At 47.3% G+C, this 16,874-nt stretch overlaps 1 protein-coding gene across 9 annotated transcripts in view; it reads right to left on the bottom strand.

Annotated features, from left to right (window-relative positions):
- Nucleotides 1–16,874, bottom strand: part of DENND2B (DENN domain containing 2B) — a 143,329-nt gene that overhangs the window by 58,709 nt on the left and 67,746 nt on the right. The window contains exon 1 of one of the 9 annotated variants that reach the window (XM_032489071.1): nucleotides 1,394–1,417. The exons of the other annotated variants lie outside the window; for them this stretch is intronic. Coding sequence (XP_032344962.1) covers nucleotides 1,394–1,416 — 23 coding nt within the window. The 5' untranslated portion in view covers nucleotide 1,417. Of the gene's footprint in view, nucleotides 1–1,393; nucleotides 1,418–16,874 lie in introns of those variants that run through there. 9 annotated transcript variants of the gene reach the window in all.

Below are 16,874 nucleotides of genomic sequence, written 5' to 3'. Positions count from 1 at the left end.
CATTTCACTGATTTCCTAAGCAATCTCTGGTGCGGAAGTAACAGCGGAGGAAGCAGCGTGGAGGGAAGGAGAAGGCGGGAGGGGAACTGAGCTCTGCTGTGCCCTGAGAACCTGGTTTCAGCCCACGGACTCTGCAGCTCTGTACAGCAGTGGCCCGCCTGTCCAGGAGTCAGCCTGGAAACTCGCTCTGCCCAAAGAACACCTCCCCAGACCCTCTTCACCTCCTTACTGACTCCCTCCTGCAGCCTTTCCTCAGCCCTAGGCCCCGCCAGGGGATAAGGAACAGACAGGCAGCTCCCCCAGAGGAGAGCTTAGGTCTTTCATTTCTTCCTCCAAGAGTCTCTCAGCAACTAATATTGGCACTGTGAAGTTTCAAGGAGGGTCATCGTTAGAAAGAGCTCCTTCTAAGCACCTAAACCAGAGTTCTCAAAAGCCTGAGCGTTGGAGTCTTCCTTTCTCTCCTGCAGGTGCCCCTGGGCTGGGCTGGGCTGGGCTGGGCTGGGCTGGGCGGGAGGCGCTGTGTTTACCCTTCATGGCTCCGCTGCACTAACAGCTCGGGCCTTGCCCTAGCAGCTCACCTGCACAGCCTCTCTGTTCTCTGGCCTTCCTAGGAAACTGAGCCACCCCCCAGGTCTCCTGACATCGTGGCCCACTCTGTCCACCCACGGCTGAGAAAGCCACAGGGCAGTGCCAGTTAGTTCTTCTCCATGTTTTGAACAATACTCAGAACACGGCAGAAAGTTCTGCACATAAAAGGCACACAAATAAATGTTAACTGACTTGTGAACTGATGGCAAAGGAGGCCTCCAAGGAGTCAAAGGCAAGGAAGACAAAAGGCCCTAGAAATTCTAGCACTGGCCTAAGCTTTAAAGGTGCACCTGTTCACTCCCCAAAGTCATGGCTGCTAAAAAACCAACGGAAGGGAGTTCTCCACCTATAGCTGCCACCCAGCTGGACTGTCAACCACAGGCCTTTTCCTCCCACCCCTCAGCCAATCCTGTCTGTCTCAAGAGTTTCAACCTCCTCCCTAGTGCCCCTATTATCTTTCAGAACCCTACTGCAACCACAGGTTCTCATCTGACACACCCATGAGGAAAGGCTGTTCCCGGGAAACTTGCCTTCATCTCATTCATGCAGGCTTTCTTCTCCTCCACCTCCCTTTTTCCTCCTTTCCTGATTCATTTCTCACTGGTTCTCTGCCCACAACCTTGTCTTTGGCTCTGTTGTGCCTAAAAATAAGGGATTACAAGGGAAAGGGGAGACAGTGGGCTCAGAGGTTGGGTGGATGGGTATCAAAAGCTTTAAAATGGAGCCAGGAAGGTTTTTCTCAAGTCTATCCCCTAATTCCCTCCAAGGCGCCCGACACCTTTCCTCAGTCAGTGCTCTGACATACCTTGTACGTTGGATCACTTCCATTCCAGCCCCAGGTTCTGAGAGTCTAGGTCCAGAAAGCCCTTCAAGCAAAAATGTCAAGGGGATTATGAGCCTGATCACATGGAGTGGAACCAAGAGTTGTTTTGCTAAAGACCAGAAGAATTTCCGGGTGTTTTTACAAGTCCCTATGAGGCTGAAATCCTCCTCAACCAGCAACAAAAAAAAGATGATTTTTGTTGTTGTTGTTGTTGTTGAATAATAACCAGAAAAAAATTAAGCTCTATTTCCATCTCTTCACTGTCCACTTATCAACTCCCACATCCTCTTTCCCAATTCTCCTCTCCAAAGAGGCCTTTAAGTTTGAGTTTTCAACCTCAACCATTTCAATCTCTTTTCCTGCCAGATGGTCCTTCTCCACTTCAGTACAGATTCTATGGAGGTTTGAAGCTGGGTTTAAATATTTCCTGAAAGCCTGAAATGGGGTGAGGGCTCGTTAGGCAATTCCAGGCCAAAGGAAATCTGGTTGTTTCCAAGACAGTTTTAAAAACCTAGACATAGTTGTTTCTGCCTGCCTCTCAGCCTCTCAGCAAGCGGCTTAACCCAGCTCTGCCAGGATGATGGAGCCCACTCTGTCCCCAGATCAGAGGCCCAGTCCACCCTGCAGAGTCCTGCCCTCTTTCACTTTGGCAAGAAGAACCCGGTGGGTCCTGTAATCATGATGATTCCGAGGCCGCAGACCTATCTCACACGAGTGCCTTCCCTAGGCCACTCACAGCAGGCTGCCACATCCTGCACATGCCAGGAATGTTCATGCCTCCAAGCTTTTATTCAACCAATTCCTTCCATCTTCAAGTCCTCCACCCACACTGCTTCTTAAATACCCAGTTCAAACGTCAACTTCTTTCTGAAGCCTTTTCTGATACTAAATCTTGACCTTATTCTCACCCTTCCCATGCTCTCCAGTCTAGCTGAACTCAAGATGCCTGCCCTGCTCCAGGAAAACACACCACCCACAAGCTGACCTTCTCAGAAGATGAAGGAAATAGGAAGGATTAAAGTGACAGAGCCAGTCTGGATACCTCAGTTTCCTATCTGCAGCAAAGGAAGGATACCCCACCTCTATAATGAGAACATGAAGACCAGTAAGAAGCCATGTATAAAAAAACAGAAGACATTCAGAACCAAGAGGGAACACACTTGAAGCCTTTGGGCCAAGAGTTTAACTTTCCTCCAACTCTCAGCCTCAAGACTTCTTTCCTTGTCCTCACTCTCTTAGCCAAATTTGTTTCCTATTTCACTGAGAAAATAGACAATCAGAATGGACCCTCAATAAACTACCACCATCACATTCACCACCACTGGCAACAGTGCAGATCTTGTCACTTCTCTGCTCAAAACCCTAACGTGACTCCCAATTGTTTAAAGCAAGAGCCAAAAAATGACCTACAAGGTCTTCATCATCTGGGTCCCAATGACATCTCTGACCTCATTTCAACTACTCTTTCCCCACCAGCGACACTGCCTCCTTATCATTTCCTCTAATACACAGGCACATTCCACCTCCGGGCCTCCAGACCTGCTGTCTCCTGTACCTGGAGCATACTCCACTGAGAGAGCCTGCTCCCTCATCCCCCAAGTCTCTGGTCAGACATCATCTTCTTACTGAAGCTCTTAAAAAAAAACCTTCCTCTACCCCACAGCCCCCTCAGCACTCCTGCTCTCCCTTTTTCTGTTTACCATAGCATTTATCACCATCTAACATTCTGCTTTTCTTTCCACAATTTATTTACTATATTTACATCAGCTCCATGAGGCTAGGGACTTTTGTTTTTGTTCACAGCTGTACCCTCAGTGCCTAGGACAGACCCTGGTGCACAGTAGGCCCTCAATAAATATTTTTTAATGAAAAAACATCTGCCATCAGCTCAGAGTGGTCCCACCTTGAGAGAGTGAATAGCTCCACCATCCAGGCCCATCTTCCAACCCCACGAGCCTTCTCAGTTCAGAGTCTGACCTACCAGCAGCAAGCACACCCACTCAGAAAATTCAAAAGGGGGCCACATCCTCTGAACACCCAAAAGATTCAGCGCAAGGGCAGCTTTAGCCCAAGAACAACTGAAAGTGCTCTCCGCAAAGATTACATTACATTCTTAATATATTACTTTATATTCTTATTATAAAGTGCAAGGGTCCTTCTCTGAAGCTGCATGAATTTTAAGACCTTCCTTTCCTGATGTCTACTGTTTAGACACTACTGATCAGCCCTCTCGGAAGCACTGTAAGGTAGTTAACTCTAAATCTGCAGCATACTCTCTGGGGGGAGCATTTCAGTCTCCCTGGAAGATCTTTCTGCTCAACAAAAGAGGGCACAGCTTAAGAAAAGGTGGGGAAATACCATCAGAGAAGAAGAAAAAGAGACACAAGTGTGGGCACCTAAGACTTCCATTTGTTTACTTACTTGAACCCTTTGAGGGCACCTTCCCAGCCAGGCCCCCATGCTACTGTGCTATGCTCTGGTCCTTGCCCTTGAGCAGTTCCCCATCCTGCCTGAGACAGACAAGTAAAGAAAAGGTTCTGGTACCATGTAACTGGAGCTGTGACAGAAGTATGAACACAGAGCTCTGAGAGAAGGAGAAGGACACCTGATCAGGTGGACAGGGTGGACACGGGGGAGAGCTTCCACAGGAGACAGGAAGTGACACTGGGCTGAGTCTTGCAGGACTTGTAGAAGATAAAGAAGGCAGAAGAACACTGCAAACAGAAAAGGAGAAAAAAAAAAAAAAAAAGCAAAAGCCAAGGTGGGGGGAGGATATAGCTCAGTGGTAGAGTCCATGCTTAGCGTGCACAAAGTCCTGGGTTCAATCCCCAGTACCTCCATTAAATAAACAAATAAGTAAATAAAAACCTAATTACCCTCCTCCTAAGAAAAAAAAAGCCAAGGAGATCTTGAAGCAGGCCTCAGATTTCTTGAACAGGATACAAAAAGCAACCACCATAATGTAAACTATTGATAAATTAAATAAGAACACTAAATAAGAACTCTGTTCATGAAAAAATACCATTTAGAGAGTGAAAAAGGAAGCTTCAGAGTGAGTGCACAGGTTACAGAGCTCAGCAGATTTGGGAACATCAGATCAGAGAGCAAAGTTTTCAGGAAGAAGGGTAACTCTCAACCTTCAGATCTTGGACAGAACCATTAGGGGTGGATTTCTCTTTGGAGAAAAGTCTCAGTTTTGGAAGGTAGTAGAAGAAAGTGCATGTGTACAGCCAGGCTCTGCTGCTTCTAAGTATGCATTTATCTCATTAACATAGCTGACATTATCTCTATTTCACAGACAAAGAAACTGAGGTTCAGGTAAGCAATTTGCCCAGGGTTTCATAGTAAGTGGCAGACCCCAGAGTATGGAGGGGTTGGCACTGAGCTCTATAATTGAAACCAGAGCACATAAGTCCTTTGGTCTCTGTCATATCTTGCGGCAGGACGCCATCTTCCATCCCAAGTAAACCCCTGCAGCCCTGCTCTGTCTGGACAGTTAAAAAAGGATATTGGCAGTGGTCTCATGCCTGGCCTGCAAATTCTTGGAGTTAAAATCCCATTTTCTGTAAGCCATCCAGTTCAGAGGGCCCCGAATCAACACAAAATAAATATAAGAGATGCTCCTCCCTTGCTGATCTTCAGGCCTTTTCTCCTTATCATTCTTCCCTATCTGGGGATGGAGGCACAAACACAGAAATCCTGGTCAAAGAAAGGCTCTCCCCTAAAAACGCAGTCCCGCTGGAACTGAGACTAAAGATAAGGGGAGTCCGTCCACCCATCTGTCCAACTTCTTTAATGGTTATGATGAGAACGGAATTTGACTCTTTTTCCTCCTCTAAATAAAGCAAGTGCTACCTGGCTTCTGTGGCTCAGCCTGTGTGCTGAGGTGCCCTAGAGGACCGCAGTGAGCTCACAGAAGTGATGCAAGAGACTTTAACTGTTTGAGGGAAATAAGAGCAATACTCAACATTTGTCAGACACCCTCTGAGTTCACAGTTTTAACATTAGATTGCTCTACACTATTTTCAATGATGTTACTTCTTTATGAAGCTGGGTTTTCAGCAGCTGCTGTGATAAAAAGCAATAACCATGCGAAAAGCAGTGTGGAACAGGAACTGGGGATGGCAGTATTCAATTCAATGATTCCAAGATGTGAGATGTTGTGCAGTGCCCTGTACATTCCGTAAGTTAGTGATTGTGATTATTTAAGAATGAAATTAAAATATTTTGAAATGAAATTGATGTACAACATTGTTAGTTTCAGGTGTAGCACATAGTGATTTGATATTTGCATACATTATGGAATGATCACCACGATAAGCCTGGTAACCATCTGTCCCCATACACAGTTATTACAGTATTATTGACCATATTCCTTATGCTGTATATTACATCCTCAGGAGTTATGTATTATATATAACAGGGGGTTTATACCTCTTAATCCCCCTTCACCTCTTTCACCCACCCCCAACCCTCCTCTAAAAATATGTTTCCTTTCAATTTATGTGTATAATTTTTTCAAATGCCTACTCAGTTATTAAGATATAAGCACTTACTAAGTAGTTTACATCTGAATACTTAAAAAATAAAACTTAGGTTATTTCTTTTAGCCTATGGGCACTGTGAAAAATTACTAAAACACTAAAGATCCACGAACTGAGAAAGTTTGGAAACCACTGCAACAGGATTTTTTTTTCATATATATATTCTCATTGATTGAAGTATAGTCGTTTTACAATGTTGTGCCAATTTCTGGTGTTCAGCATAATGCTTCAGTCATACATGAACATATAGTCATTTTCATATCTTTTTCCACCGTAAGTTACTACAAGATATTGAATATAGTTCCCTGTGCTATACGCAACAGGTGTCTTTAAGTCTCTGTGTCAAGCAGCTGAGGAGGAGTTCCCAGGGCAGGCCCAACCCTGCCCAGCAGGTGGGCAGCTAGCACTCAGGCCAGTGGATGGCACACTCAGGCTTCCACTGCAGCTGACAGAGCACCACCAGCTCCTTCTCAGTCCAGAGGCTGTGCACATCTGCATCAGCTTTACCCCAGGCTCCCAGGCGCCCCTCTGAACTCCCTCCCTGAAAAGCTCTATTCAGCACAGACCTCATGAATAAAACCCAAGCCAGCCCAGAAGCCAGCCGGCCAGCAGGGGACTTCCACACAGGCTCAGACTTGGGCAATGGCCACAAACCCAGCCATTAATCCACAGAGGGAGGGAACGATGGGAATCTGGGAGCGGGTGTCCACTGACAGCCCATCCACTGACTGAATGGCCAATTGGGCTTTCTGGGCGAAGATCTGCATGAAAATGACACCTTTGTTCACAAGGGGTTTCTTGCCTAAAACACTGCCTCCCTCAATTCTTCCCTGAAGTCATAATCCTCTGTTGGTGACATCACAGCTGTTGATACAATAGCCAACTGTTGTGATGTCACAAGACTCAACTTTTGTCATTTTCGGTGGGGAGTGGGGTGAGACAATGTGACAAAGGGCTGGAAGAGAATAAAGTTATAGAACTGGAATTCGCTTTTTCATGCTAATTTTCCTGGTAATGAAGGGCAATGACTCAGAAAAGGCCAGGCAAGCCAGCCACTGGCAGCAAGGCTGTATTGTATGTAGATCCATCTATACTAAGGGGAGAGGGGCGGGGTGGGGGAGCGCTAAGGCAGAAAGGGCACAAAACGGAGTTTTCAATTCCAGGATTAGCCAAACATGAATATGTTCTCAGTCTGGTCAAGTTCAGGACTGTCTCTTTCCATTATCCATCATCTGAGCCCAGAGGAAGCAGAGAAAAGCTGAAATCCAGGAAAGGCTCCAGGCTGGAATGTTCCCTGGAAATTAATGCTTGGGATATTGCACTGACTGGACTCCACACTGTCAGAGGAACAGACTCAGTTTGGACTGCATCCTAAGGATAGTGACCAGGATGGAGAGGGCACTCAGAGGCATGTCACAGGAGAAATGACTAAAGGAACTGAGAATGTTTACCCTGGAGAAGAGAAGGCTGTGGATGTAGAAGGCTGATAATTGCCTTGAGAATTCTGAAAGGCTCTCATGTGAAAAAGGGATTAGATATGTTTTCTATGGTCCCCCAAAGAGATCTCAGAAAATAAGAAGATCTAGAATGGCCAAAATGAGAGAGAATTTTTTATTCTTAAATTCCGATTAGAGACCATAAATTCTTTTTAATTCCTAACTTCTCAATTACAGACTAGGCTCTTGAGGACAAAGAATGTCTTGTTGACTATAGTATACCCCAGAATTCTGAATAAGTGGCACATAGTTGGAACTTATTAATATTTGTCAAATGAATAAACAAGTGAAGCGAGGATAGTGGTCTGCTGAAGGGACTCTCCCATTCAATAAGTATTTTTTTAACCCCTATCACATGCCACTTACTCAGTTAAGTTAAGACGCTGGGGATACAACAGTGAGAGAAGCAGGTAAGATCAGTGGTCTCCCCCCGCCCCCCCTGCCCCACCCCTGCTCTGTAGATTAGCACAGGTGGCATGTAAGGTCCTTTTCAACAATGAGATTTCCTTGATTCTTAGAGATGACTGAAATATTTAAAACTGAGAGGAAAGAGGACCCCCAAAGCCACAGATAAACCCTATCTACCACCACTGCTACTATTTACAAGCCTAGAAATCTAGACCAAGCTAAGGCTGCCTTCTCAGCTGGGGAGAGGCCTCATTCTGAGACAGCCCCTATGATGGACTAGACCAGACCACCCAGGCTGGGCATTTTATCAAAGTGCCCCAAACCCTCTAGACAAGACAAAGTGGGCTCCTATGTGAACCTGGGCTCCCTCAGCCCAGCAATAAATAAGCATGGTCCAGTTAGGTAAAATGAGGTATTTCAGATACCCTCACTTCTCTAAGGAACTTCCCCAGGAGCCAATTATCCTACTGGGGGCCATCTGAATGACAACATAGTAACTACAGAGCAATTTTCAAGGAAATAATTCCAAGATATTCTATTTTTTTGTGTTGGGGATATAGGTTTGGTTCCAACTTCTGAGGGTATGAGAGTCAAACTTTAGGTAATGAAACAGATGATTTAACAATAACGACACACAATATACCAGATACACAATATACACAGACCTTAATCTCTTCAAAGTAGTCCTTAGAGGCCTGAATTTTTGTTCTAATACAGTCTCAAAACATTCCTGAAATTCCTGTTTGGAAATTGCCCTCAGAGACTTTGGAACATTATCCGAATTTTCTCTGAAGGAAACTCTGCATCCGTCAAGGGTGCTAACTCACTCAGAGCCGTGTGACAAGAGAGGGGGCAAACTAAAGAAGAGCAATCTTGGGTCAGAATAAGTAGTAATTGTCAAGTACACTGCAGGGCCGTCACAACAAAAAGGGCGCATTGTGAGACTGCCCCAGATCTCCGCTCTTTAGAGCACAGCCACTGTTACTCACTGCGAGGTCACAGAGCCCTGTGCGTATCTAATAAACCCCAAGAGCCTCCACAGAAAATTTCTAAATTTCTAAGAAATTTCTGTCTACCATTTTAGGGGGTTCACAAGCTCCCAAAGTTCCTCCACAGACTCATTTTAAGAATCCTCGTCCTGACCCATTTCACCTTCCCTGTAAGTGCACCGGTAGTTCTGAAGGGAGGCCTACAGAGCGCAGCAGGCACGCTGACGCTGGGCACTAGAAGGGGCTCACCGGCAGCGAGGCATCTGCTTCCCGAGTCCTTGCAGTGCTGTTTCAAACCTGCATGCCAGCAGTTTACACACTACCACATACCACAGGCCTTTAGGAGTGTTAGAAATAGTTAAAGCCAAAGATATCAGACTCACAAATGCCAAATATCCGGAGACTAAACGTGACATTTTCTAATGTGGTTTGTAAACTGGTGCAGAAGACAGTCCCAAAGAGGAATCACATGTACCTTCAGTGACCACCCCTGTTTAGCTGTGTAAGTGCACATATGAAGAGCAAGCTGTGGTCATATTCCCCCCTTTCCCCAAGTCCTCCGTCTCCCTGTGGGAAGCATGGGGAATATGCCTCCTCCCTGCTTCAGGGCCAGCCAGCATGCTCACCAAACAGCTCCCAACATACTAAAAGCCACCCAAGTCACATCTGACTCATGCCACTGCTCTCTGTAATGAGGTATGACATGTATCTAAGCTCTTGTATATTTTCACATTTGTAGCCTACAATTAGGCATTTTTGAGGGATGTAGCTGACTACAGTACTGTTCGGTGACCTATAATTATTCACACAGGCATCATGGCCAATCCAGGCTTCTGTCAGGCTGGAGGCATGCTGAGCTGAGACCTCAGGGAGGAGGCTGCTCAGCTTTAGGGAGGTCCAGAGAATACTGGTTAGCGACGGGCCTCAGGGGGCCACATTGCTCTTCCTTGGCTGCACAAGGAGACACTGTCCCCTCTGACCCCTGCACCAATATTCCTCATCCACTGCCTGGCTCAGCACAGCTCACTCCTAAGCCCAAAGGTTGGCGCCTCTGTGGGCCCAGTGCCCACAAAAATGGACCCCTTCATTGGACACAGTCTCCATTACAAAAGCAATAGCAATTTAAAGCAACTTCTCAGACTCCCCACAAATTTTCTGAGGAAGAACGGGTCACACCCAGCAGCCCACAGAATCTAGCAGTCCACTGCTGTGCATCTGGGCTGCAGGAACTGACCCAGGCCACCTCTCTGAGCCAGCCTCTCTGTCAACAGCTTCAGGGACTCACTGTTCCCAAGGGCCCAACAGAGTAAACGCCCACCAGCCTGCTTCCCCACTGCTTCCCTGGCTAGGAGGGAAGACCTGCTTAGCCCTCAAGATCTGTCTCTGGTGATATTTCACATATATATTTAGCTCCATTAAAAACTGGTTTCTTGATTCTTTAATGGAAGCTCAAATCCTGATTCTAAATATAATTAAAGGTACTGCCACCAGCCAGCCCAGTGCAGCTGGGAAGTACAGCCATGGCCCACACTCGGAGCAGCACACACATTAAGTATGAGCCCAGTACCTCAACCACAATTACTCTGCAAGTTATCCTTCTTCCCCAGCGCTGGCTCCAAGTACTTGAGAATGCTTTACACTTTTCAAAAACGCTTTCACATGCTACCTGAGCTGAGTCTGCCAAATAAACCCCAGAGGTCAAATGCAATAGGTATTTTCCCCATTTCTACCAAAAAGGAGACTGAGGCTCAGGGAGCTTGTCTTGCCCCAAAGTCAGCCAGTAAGTGCAGAACCAGGTCTAGAACTACTCTGCAGCTGTGCGACCCCAGTTCTTCATATATCAGCAATTAACAGTAACTACAGGGCTTACTGGGAGAATGAAAGGGCTAAAATACGAAAAGTACTTGGAATGGTGTCTGGTTCACAGTAAGGACCTGTTATCACTGTTGCTGTTGTTCTTACTACTAAGAGTATTATTGCCACCACCACCCAGAATCCCAACCCCAAGCCTAAAGCTCTCTCCTCTCCATCCTTCTCCGACCTTGCAAGGATAATTCAGGAGGCACTTTCATCTAACCTTGAGGGAGTCCAGCCCTAGTCCCCGCAATCTGCCTATGGAACTTAAAATCCACTGGGTGCTCTATCTTACCTCTCCACAAACTCCCCCTGCTTTTGTGAGCACACGCATACACATATACACCACCTTTTCTGCAAGTCTGACTCTCTCGTCTGCTGGCCTCCAACGTCACTTTTGCTTTGTTAGCTACCATTCTGTGGCTTGCTCTGCCTGCACTACCCAGTTTTTCATTCATTTGGTTCCTTTCTTCAACAATCATTTTTAATGAGCACCTACTATTTACCAAGCCCTGGGGGAACAATCCTTGCCCTCCAAATACACCAATGAAAAGTGCAGGAAGAGTGGGATGCACAAAGCGCGGTGACAGCACAGAGGGGCCAGAAAATAACTGTTGGAGGGCAGCACAACAGAGCTCAGAAAAGCAATGCTGAAATGAGTTTTAGAGAGTGATCAGAGTTTTCTGGACAGACGAAGGGAGAGGAGGACATTCAGAGCTAAGAGAACAGCACTTACTCAGGGCTGCAAGGCAGAATCACAGAGAATATGATCATCTCACAGTGCCAGCACGGAGAGGGTGTATGTGTGTGCACTCGTGTGTGTATCTGTGAGAGACCAAAACAGAGAAACAGAGACAGAGACAAAAATAGAGAACAGAGAGAGACACAAACAGAAGAAGTGAAGAGAGAACAATCAGACATGGGAGGGGGAGCCCACACTGCCTGGGGGTGGCAGGCAGCTGGGACAGCAAACGTCAGGTCTGCCTTTCCATGGTCTGAGTGGCAATCTCGACTCCCTGGTATGCTTACAGTGCACCAAATTTAAATGCAAAATCCTTTAACAACTGTTTTCTCTCTACTTCTGTCTTCCCCTCCTTCCCGATTCTCATTCCTGCTCCGCTCTGAGCCCTGAGTTTTAGTGCCAGTGCTTTTACACAAATCCAGCTTCATGTCCTGAGTGAAATATAATTTCATAGGAATGTAATTCTGGAATGATCTCATTGAAAAAGCACATCCAGCAAAGGCCATAAGCAAACTTCAGGCCAGCCCATTCACACCCAGAGCCAAGGAGATCGCAGACCCCTTTCCCTTAAATGGACAATGTGCCTGGGGCCCAAGCAAAGCACATCAGTTGCCCACAGATATTATCCTGCCCACAGCCAGCCTGTCTGCTTGTAGACTGAGGCCTGGGCCCAGAGCAGAGACCACCACAAACCATTCTGCACTATACAGGACAGACTCAGGAGAGCAACCAAGCAAACAGGTCTCGTTGCGTCCCTTGGGAGGGTTCTGGCTCCTGGCCAGGAAACACCAGCTGAAACTATTAACATCCTCCCTGTCACTCCGTTATCAGGCAGAAGAAAGTCCAGAAGCCTAGCTGGCAAGGATCCTCCCCACAGCTACCTGCCTACGCTACCTCTCTGAAACTCAGCTGCTACCCATCTCTATAGAGAGGGTCAGAAGGTAGGGTATTTGACTCTGAAACTAGATGGCAAAGCCAGCTCTAGACCAGTCCAGCAGGGCTGAAGCAGAGGAAAAGTGGGGAAGAAATATTATTCTCTGATGGACTTTCAAAAATTCTAGCTGAAAAATCACCAAGTTGGACTCCCTAGAAAAAATGTCCTTACTCCAAATCTGTACCTCACCCCCAATGAATCCTCATAAAATGGACCAGAAGAGGAGGAAAACATGAATGGCTTGCAGGGTCTACAGGAACTCTCGGTATTCTCTTTGCAACTTTTCTGTAAATCTAAAACTATTTTAATATAAAAAGTTTATTAAAATTAATGGCTTGTCATGGTTTCCTTTGTGAGCAATAATGAGAAAAGAGTAATCTTGGATATAAAGTCCAACTCTGCCTCTACCAGTTACGAAGCTGTGGATGAGTTACCTAACCTTTCTAAGCTTCAGTTTCCTCAACAATGAAATGGAGAGGACAGTTCCAAGCACAGAGTGTTGTTGTGCAGATTAAATTAGACATTGCCTGAAAGGACAAAACACAGACAAAGGTACTTTCCTTCTGGGCAGTGGCAGCTCCTCAGTTCAGGCAGCCTTCACCTTGGGTTCCTGGCAGCTGCGGCGGGAGGCCCCAGATCCCCTGGGCAGACCTAGCGCTGTGATGATTCACAGCCTCGTCCACGGCCGGCATTACACTGCAAGCCCACCATCATCGCCCAAAGGGCTGAAAGCCGCCTTACAGCGGGTTCCAACTAGCGAAAGCACACCTTTGTTGACAGAAACATGTTCTTCTCCTTCCTGCTTTCCCTTCCTCCAACAGGATCCAGTGTCACTGTCAGCAGCTGAGTTACTTTCCTGCGGTTCGCAGGGGTCAACCAAAAGGCAAGGCAGAAGTTGACAGAGTGGGGCTTCCAGTAGGATCAGTCGTCCGTGGTCAGGTGGGCAGGGGAAGAAGTCCGCTCTCAAATTTGCCACAAAGGACTCTTCCCCACCAGCAGCACCACTACTACCACCTCCCACACCCGCCCCGCAACCTGCTCCCCACCCTGGCCCCACATCAAGCTGGTCTGATAAACTACAAACCTGCCAAGGCAATGGGCACAGTAAGTTCCCCAAAGCCAAGAGATAAGCCCCAAGGCTGGGCATGAAGTCGCCCGTAAGCCCTGGAGCCAGATTCTTGAGCCTCAGCCACCCTGACTCCTGGCTCCATGATGTGTTGTCCATTTCCCCCCAGCAAGACTGAGGCCCCAGCCCGGTCTCATAAGTGGATGGGCTGGAGGTCAAGGACAGAATCAGGTGAAGAAAGGTACAGCTCTGATGTCATGTTGTGTCTCTGAAGATCGCTCACAAGGACATAAGGTCCTTAAAAAACTCTCCTAAACTGAAAGAGAAGTCCCGTCTCACCCTGAAAATTCAGTGTCCAAATAAGGGAGCAGTCAGTGCTAGAACAGTGAGCTTGTTCCAACTCTGAAAAGCCTGTGAGAAGCAGTTCCCAGGCTTGGGATTCCACTGACAGGTTGTAACCCCTCGAAGCACTAATGGGTACATTCTAGTGGCTAATTTCTCTGACCTTCCAGATGGCTGTACTGGGGACACACCCCAGCTGAGGCCCAAGGACATTAGTTCCTGGCAGGGAGTACGCAAAAGCTCAGCCGCCCAGCCGAGCCAGATAACAGTCCCAGCTCCAGCGGCTTCAAGGACACGTTTTGGGAAGCAGAGCTCAGGAAGAAGATGTCCTTGGAGCTATTTCTTATTTAACCAAATAAGAGCCAAATATAGCCAAAAATGAAGAAGCTAACTATGTCATCTTCTGTGCAATTTTTCTCCAGCTAATCGCCTCATACCAAGTTTACTACAATGGTCTCTGATTACACAGAGTACTGTATCGAGTGCCAGCCCACGGAGGCACTTAAATAAATGTGAAGTGTTACTATTATCATTACTAATTTCCCTTTCTTCTTCCATCTCCAGTCCTCTGCTCATAAATGACAAGCTACGTATCCTGCAATCTCAATACCATCATGTCATTCCTCGGGACTCCTTAACTGCCAATCATACCAAATTCAGATTCCTCCAGTTCTTCCAGAACCCTGTCCAATGCTGCCAACCAATCTCACCTCCCTCTTCGTCTTTCCTCCTCCTTCAACTCCCCCCACCCTACCACCACCACCCCCATCCCATCCTCCATTCCCTCCACACAAAGGCACAAGACTTGCACACACGCACATACACATACACACACACACACACACACAAATGCACTTTTCTCTCCAGGCAGGATGACTCTTTCTCCAAACATGTCCATTGCTGCATCCATGTTTTTTATGCTCAGTATTTTCCGTCCTCCCTGCTATCCAAATCCTATCCATGCTCCATGGCCCAGTCTAAGGTCCCTCTTAAACTTAGCTTGGAAAACCATTAGATCCACAAACAATGACCAGGCACCTCCCTCATGCCAGGCACTAGGGCAGACACTGAGGACACAGTAAGAAAAACAACACAGTCCTCCATGCTAACTGGTGGGAAGGGATTCAACATGAACCTCCCTGCTCACCTGAAGTGTGCAGGTAGGGGAGTCAACAATCAGACCGCAGAAGCAGCTGGCTGCAGCACTTGTTGGGGCAGAGATGAAGTCCAGTTGGATGAGGTCTTCCTACCTCTCCTTCAGCTGTTCTAAGAAGCCCCTCAGGCTTGGTGGTTTAGAATGTATTCTACTACAAGAACCATCACTGTCTCTGACAGCCTTGAGGAGCACTGCCTCCTGCATTGCTTTGGAGTTTTAGCAGCTTCAGAGGTAGGTGGGGTCCAACCCTCTCAATAAAAACCCCACCTAAAGATCAGGCACAGGGCTTCACACTCCTACCCTAAGCCAGGGAACAGAGAGAAAATGACCAACCCTGTCCTCAGGAGTTCCCAGACTTCCCAGTGCCACCGTGACCACACAGCTACTGGAGGCCACAAGGGAGGCAACCTCTTCAGGCCTCTCCAGGGTAACATGCAATTCTCAGACCCTAATAGTAACTTTACTCCTCTCGCTCCTATTCAAGAAAGGTTATCGGAATATGAGTCTGATTGCTATTATTACAGGAATAATCCTGCATACCTCCTAAATTGTTAAAAAAAAAAAAAAAGATAACTCATTCACATGCACCTTGGTCCTGACTCCTGTAGTAACCAATGTAACAAGTCCACATGACCTATCATATCAGTGCAGTTCCTCTTTTCCCCCTCAATCAGAAACAGAAGAGGCTCTCCAGGTGTAATTTTAGAGACCTTTTAGATCCAAGGAGGAAGGGAGAGAGAACACCAAAACCATCCCTACTTATATTTCCAGCAATAGAGACTCACAGTCTACCTCATCACCCAACCTCATCCCACTCTACCTGAACCTCAGAGTCGCTGAAAGCTCATCTCACATGAGACTCAACTGTTACTTCTCATGCACTAAGTATTCAGCCTCCTGCTAGTAAGACCACCCCTCCTAGCAAGGCTGGATGGGTCCCAGTCCATACTAAAGAAGCTCAGGAGCTCACCCAAAAGGCCAGTCATGTGTTTAGGGTGCAGACCTCGGGTGGCTCTGCTAAGTCAGGGCTGTCAGAAAGGCCACAGCTGCTGCTGATCCAAGCACACCTCATGCGAGCACAGTAACAGACCAGTGACAAAAGCCTTGAAGAAAAGGCAGGACAGAAAGAAGAAGCTGCCACCAGCCCTCGGATCACCAGCATCTAGTGCAGAGGAGTATACGCCTGAGCAAAGCCTGAGCAAAGCTTTGCATTAACTGTAACAGGCACCTAGTCTTTGAAACCTGTGGCAACCAGACAGCATCATCTCTTCCTTGACCGCCCAGGCTGTCCCCACTCAGTGACTCCGGAAGGCAGCCCATCGCCAAAGGCTGAAGACAGGGCCGGGGGCACACTAAGCGTCTTCAGAGACTCAGCTACACACTTTCAGTCCCCTTCCACCTCAGCCCCTCCCCCTGCCCCTGACAACTCAAATTTTCAGTCTCCACATATGTGTCTATGTGTCTGCATGTCTGAGTTTTATTTACACTACCCATGTCTGTTGTTAGCAACAGAAACAAAGTATTTCAAGGCAGAAAAGGCAAGTCAGCCAACTGGCCTGCTGCTCCCCATCCTGCTTCCAGCTCAGGGAAGAGGCTGTAAGGGATCCTCCGAGCCCCAGTCGACCATGAAGGTCTATAGCTCCCATGCACGAGGAGAACCGGCATGGAGCCAGTTCACCCCAAGTCGGTCACAGCTGTGTGGGACCCCAACCATCGGCCCTACCTCTCCTTCCCTGGAGGTCACACCCTGAACACCTCATTCTCTTACCTGCCTAGATGCTGACTACTGCTGGCAGGCAGAGCTTCAAAAGCCCAAATTCAGGAAAACCACTCTCCTCCCTTACACACTAGGAGATAGTAAAGAGGAACAGGCAACGCCTCCCTAGACCCAGACTCCAGAGAGGCGGCCCAAGGCTAAGTTTTACCTTCGCG

The sequence above is a fragment of the Camelus ferus genome, chromosome 10, assembly GCF_009834535.1.
Source record: "Camelus ferus isolate YT-003-E chromosome 10, BCGSAC_Cfer_1.0, whole genome shotgun sequence".
NCBI classification, from domain to species: domain Eukaryota; kingdom Metazoa; phylum Chordata; class Mammalia; order Artiodactyla; family Camelidae; genus Camelus; species Camelus ferus.
This window is presented reverse-complemented; position numbering and strand designations above follow the sequence as displayed.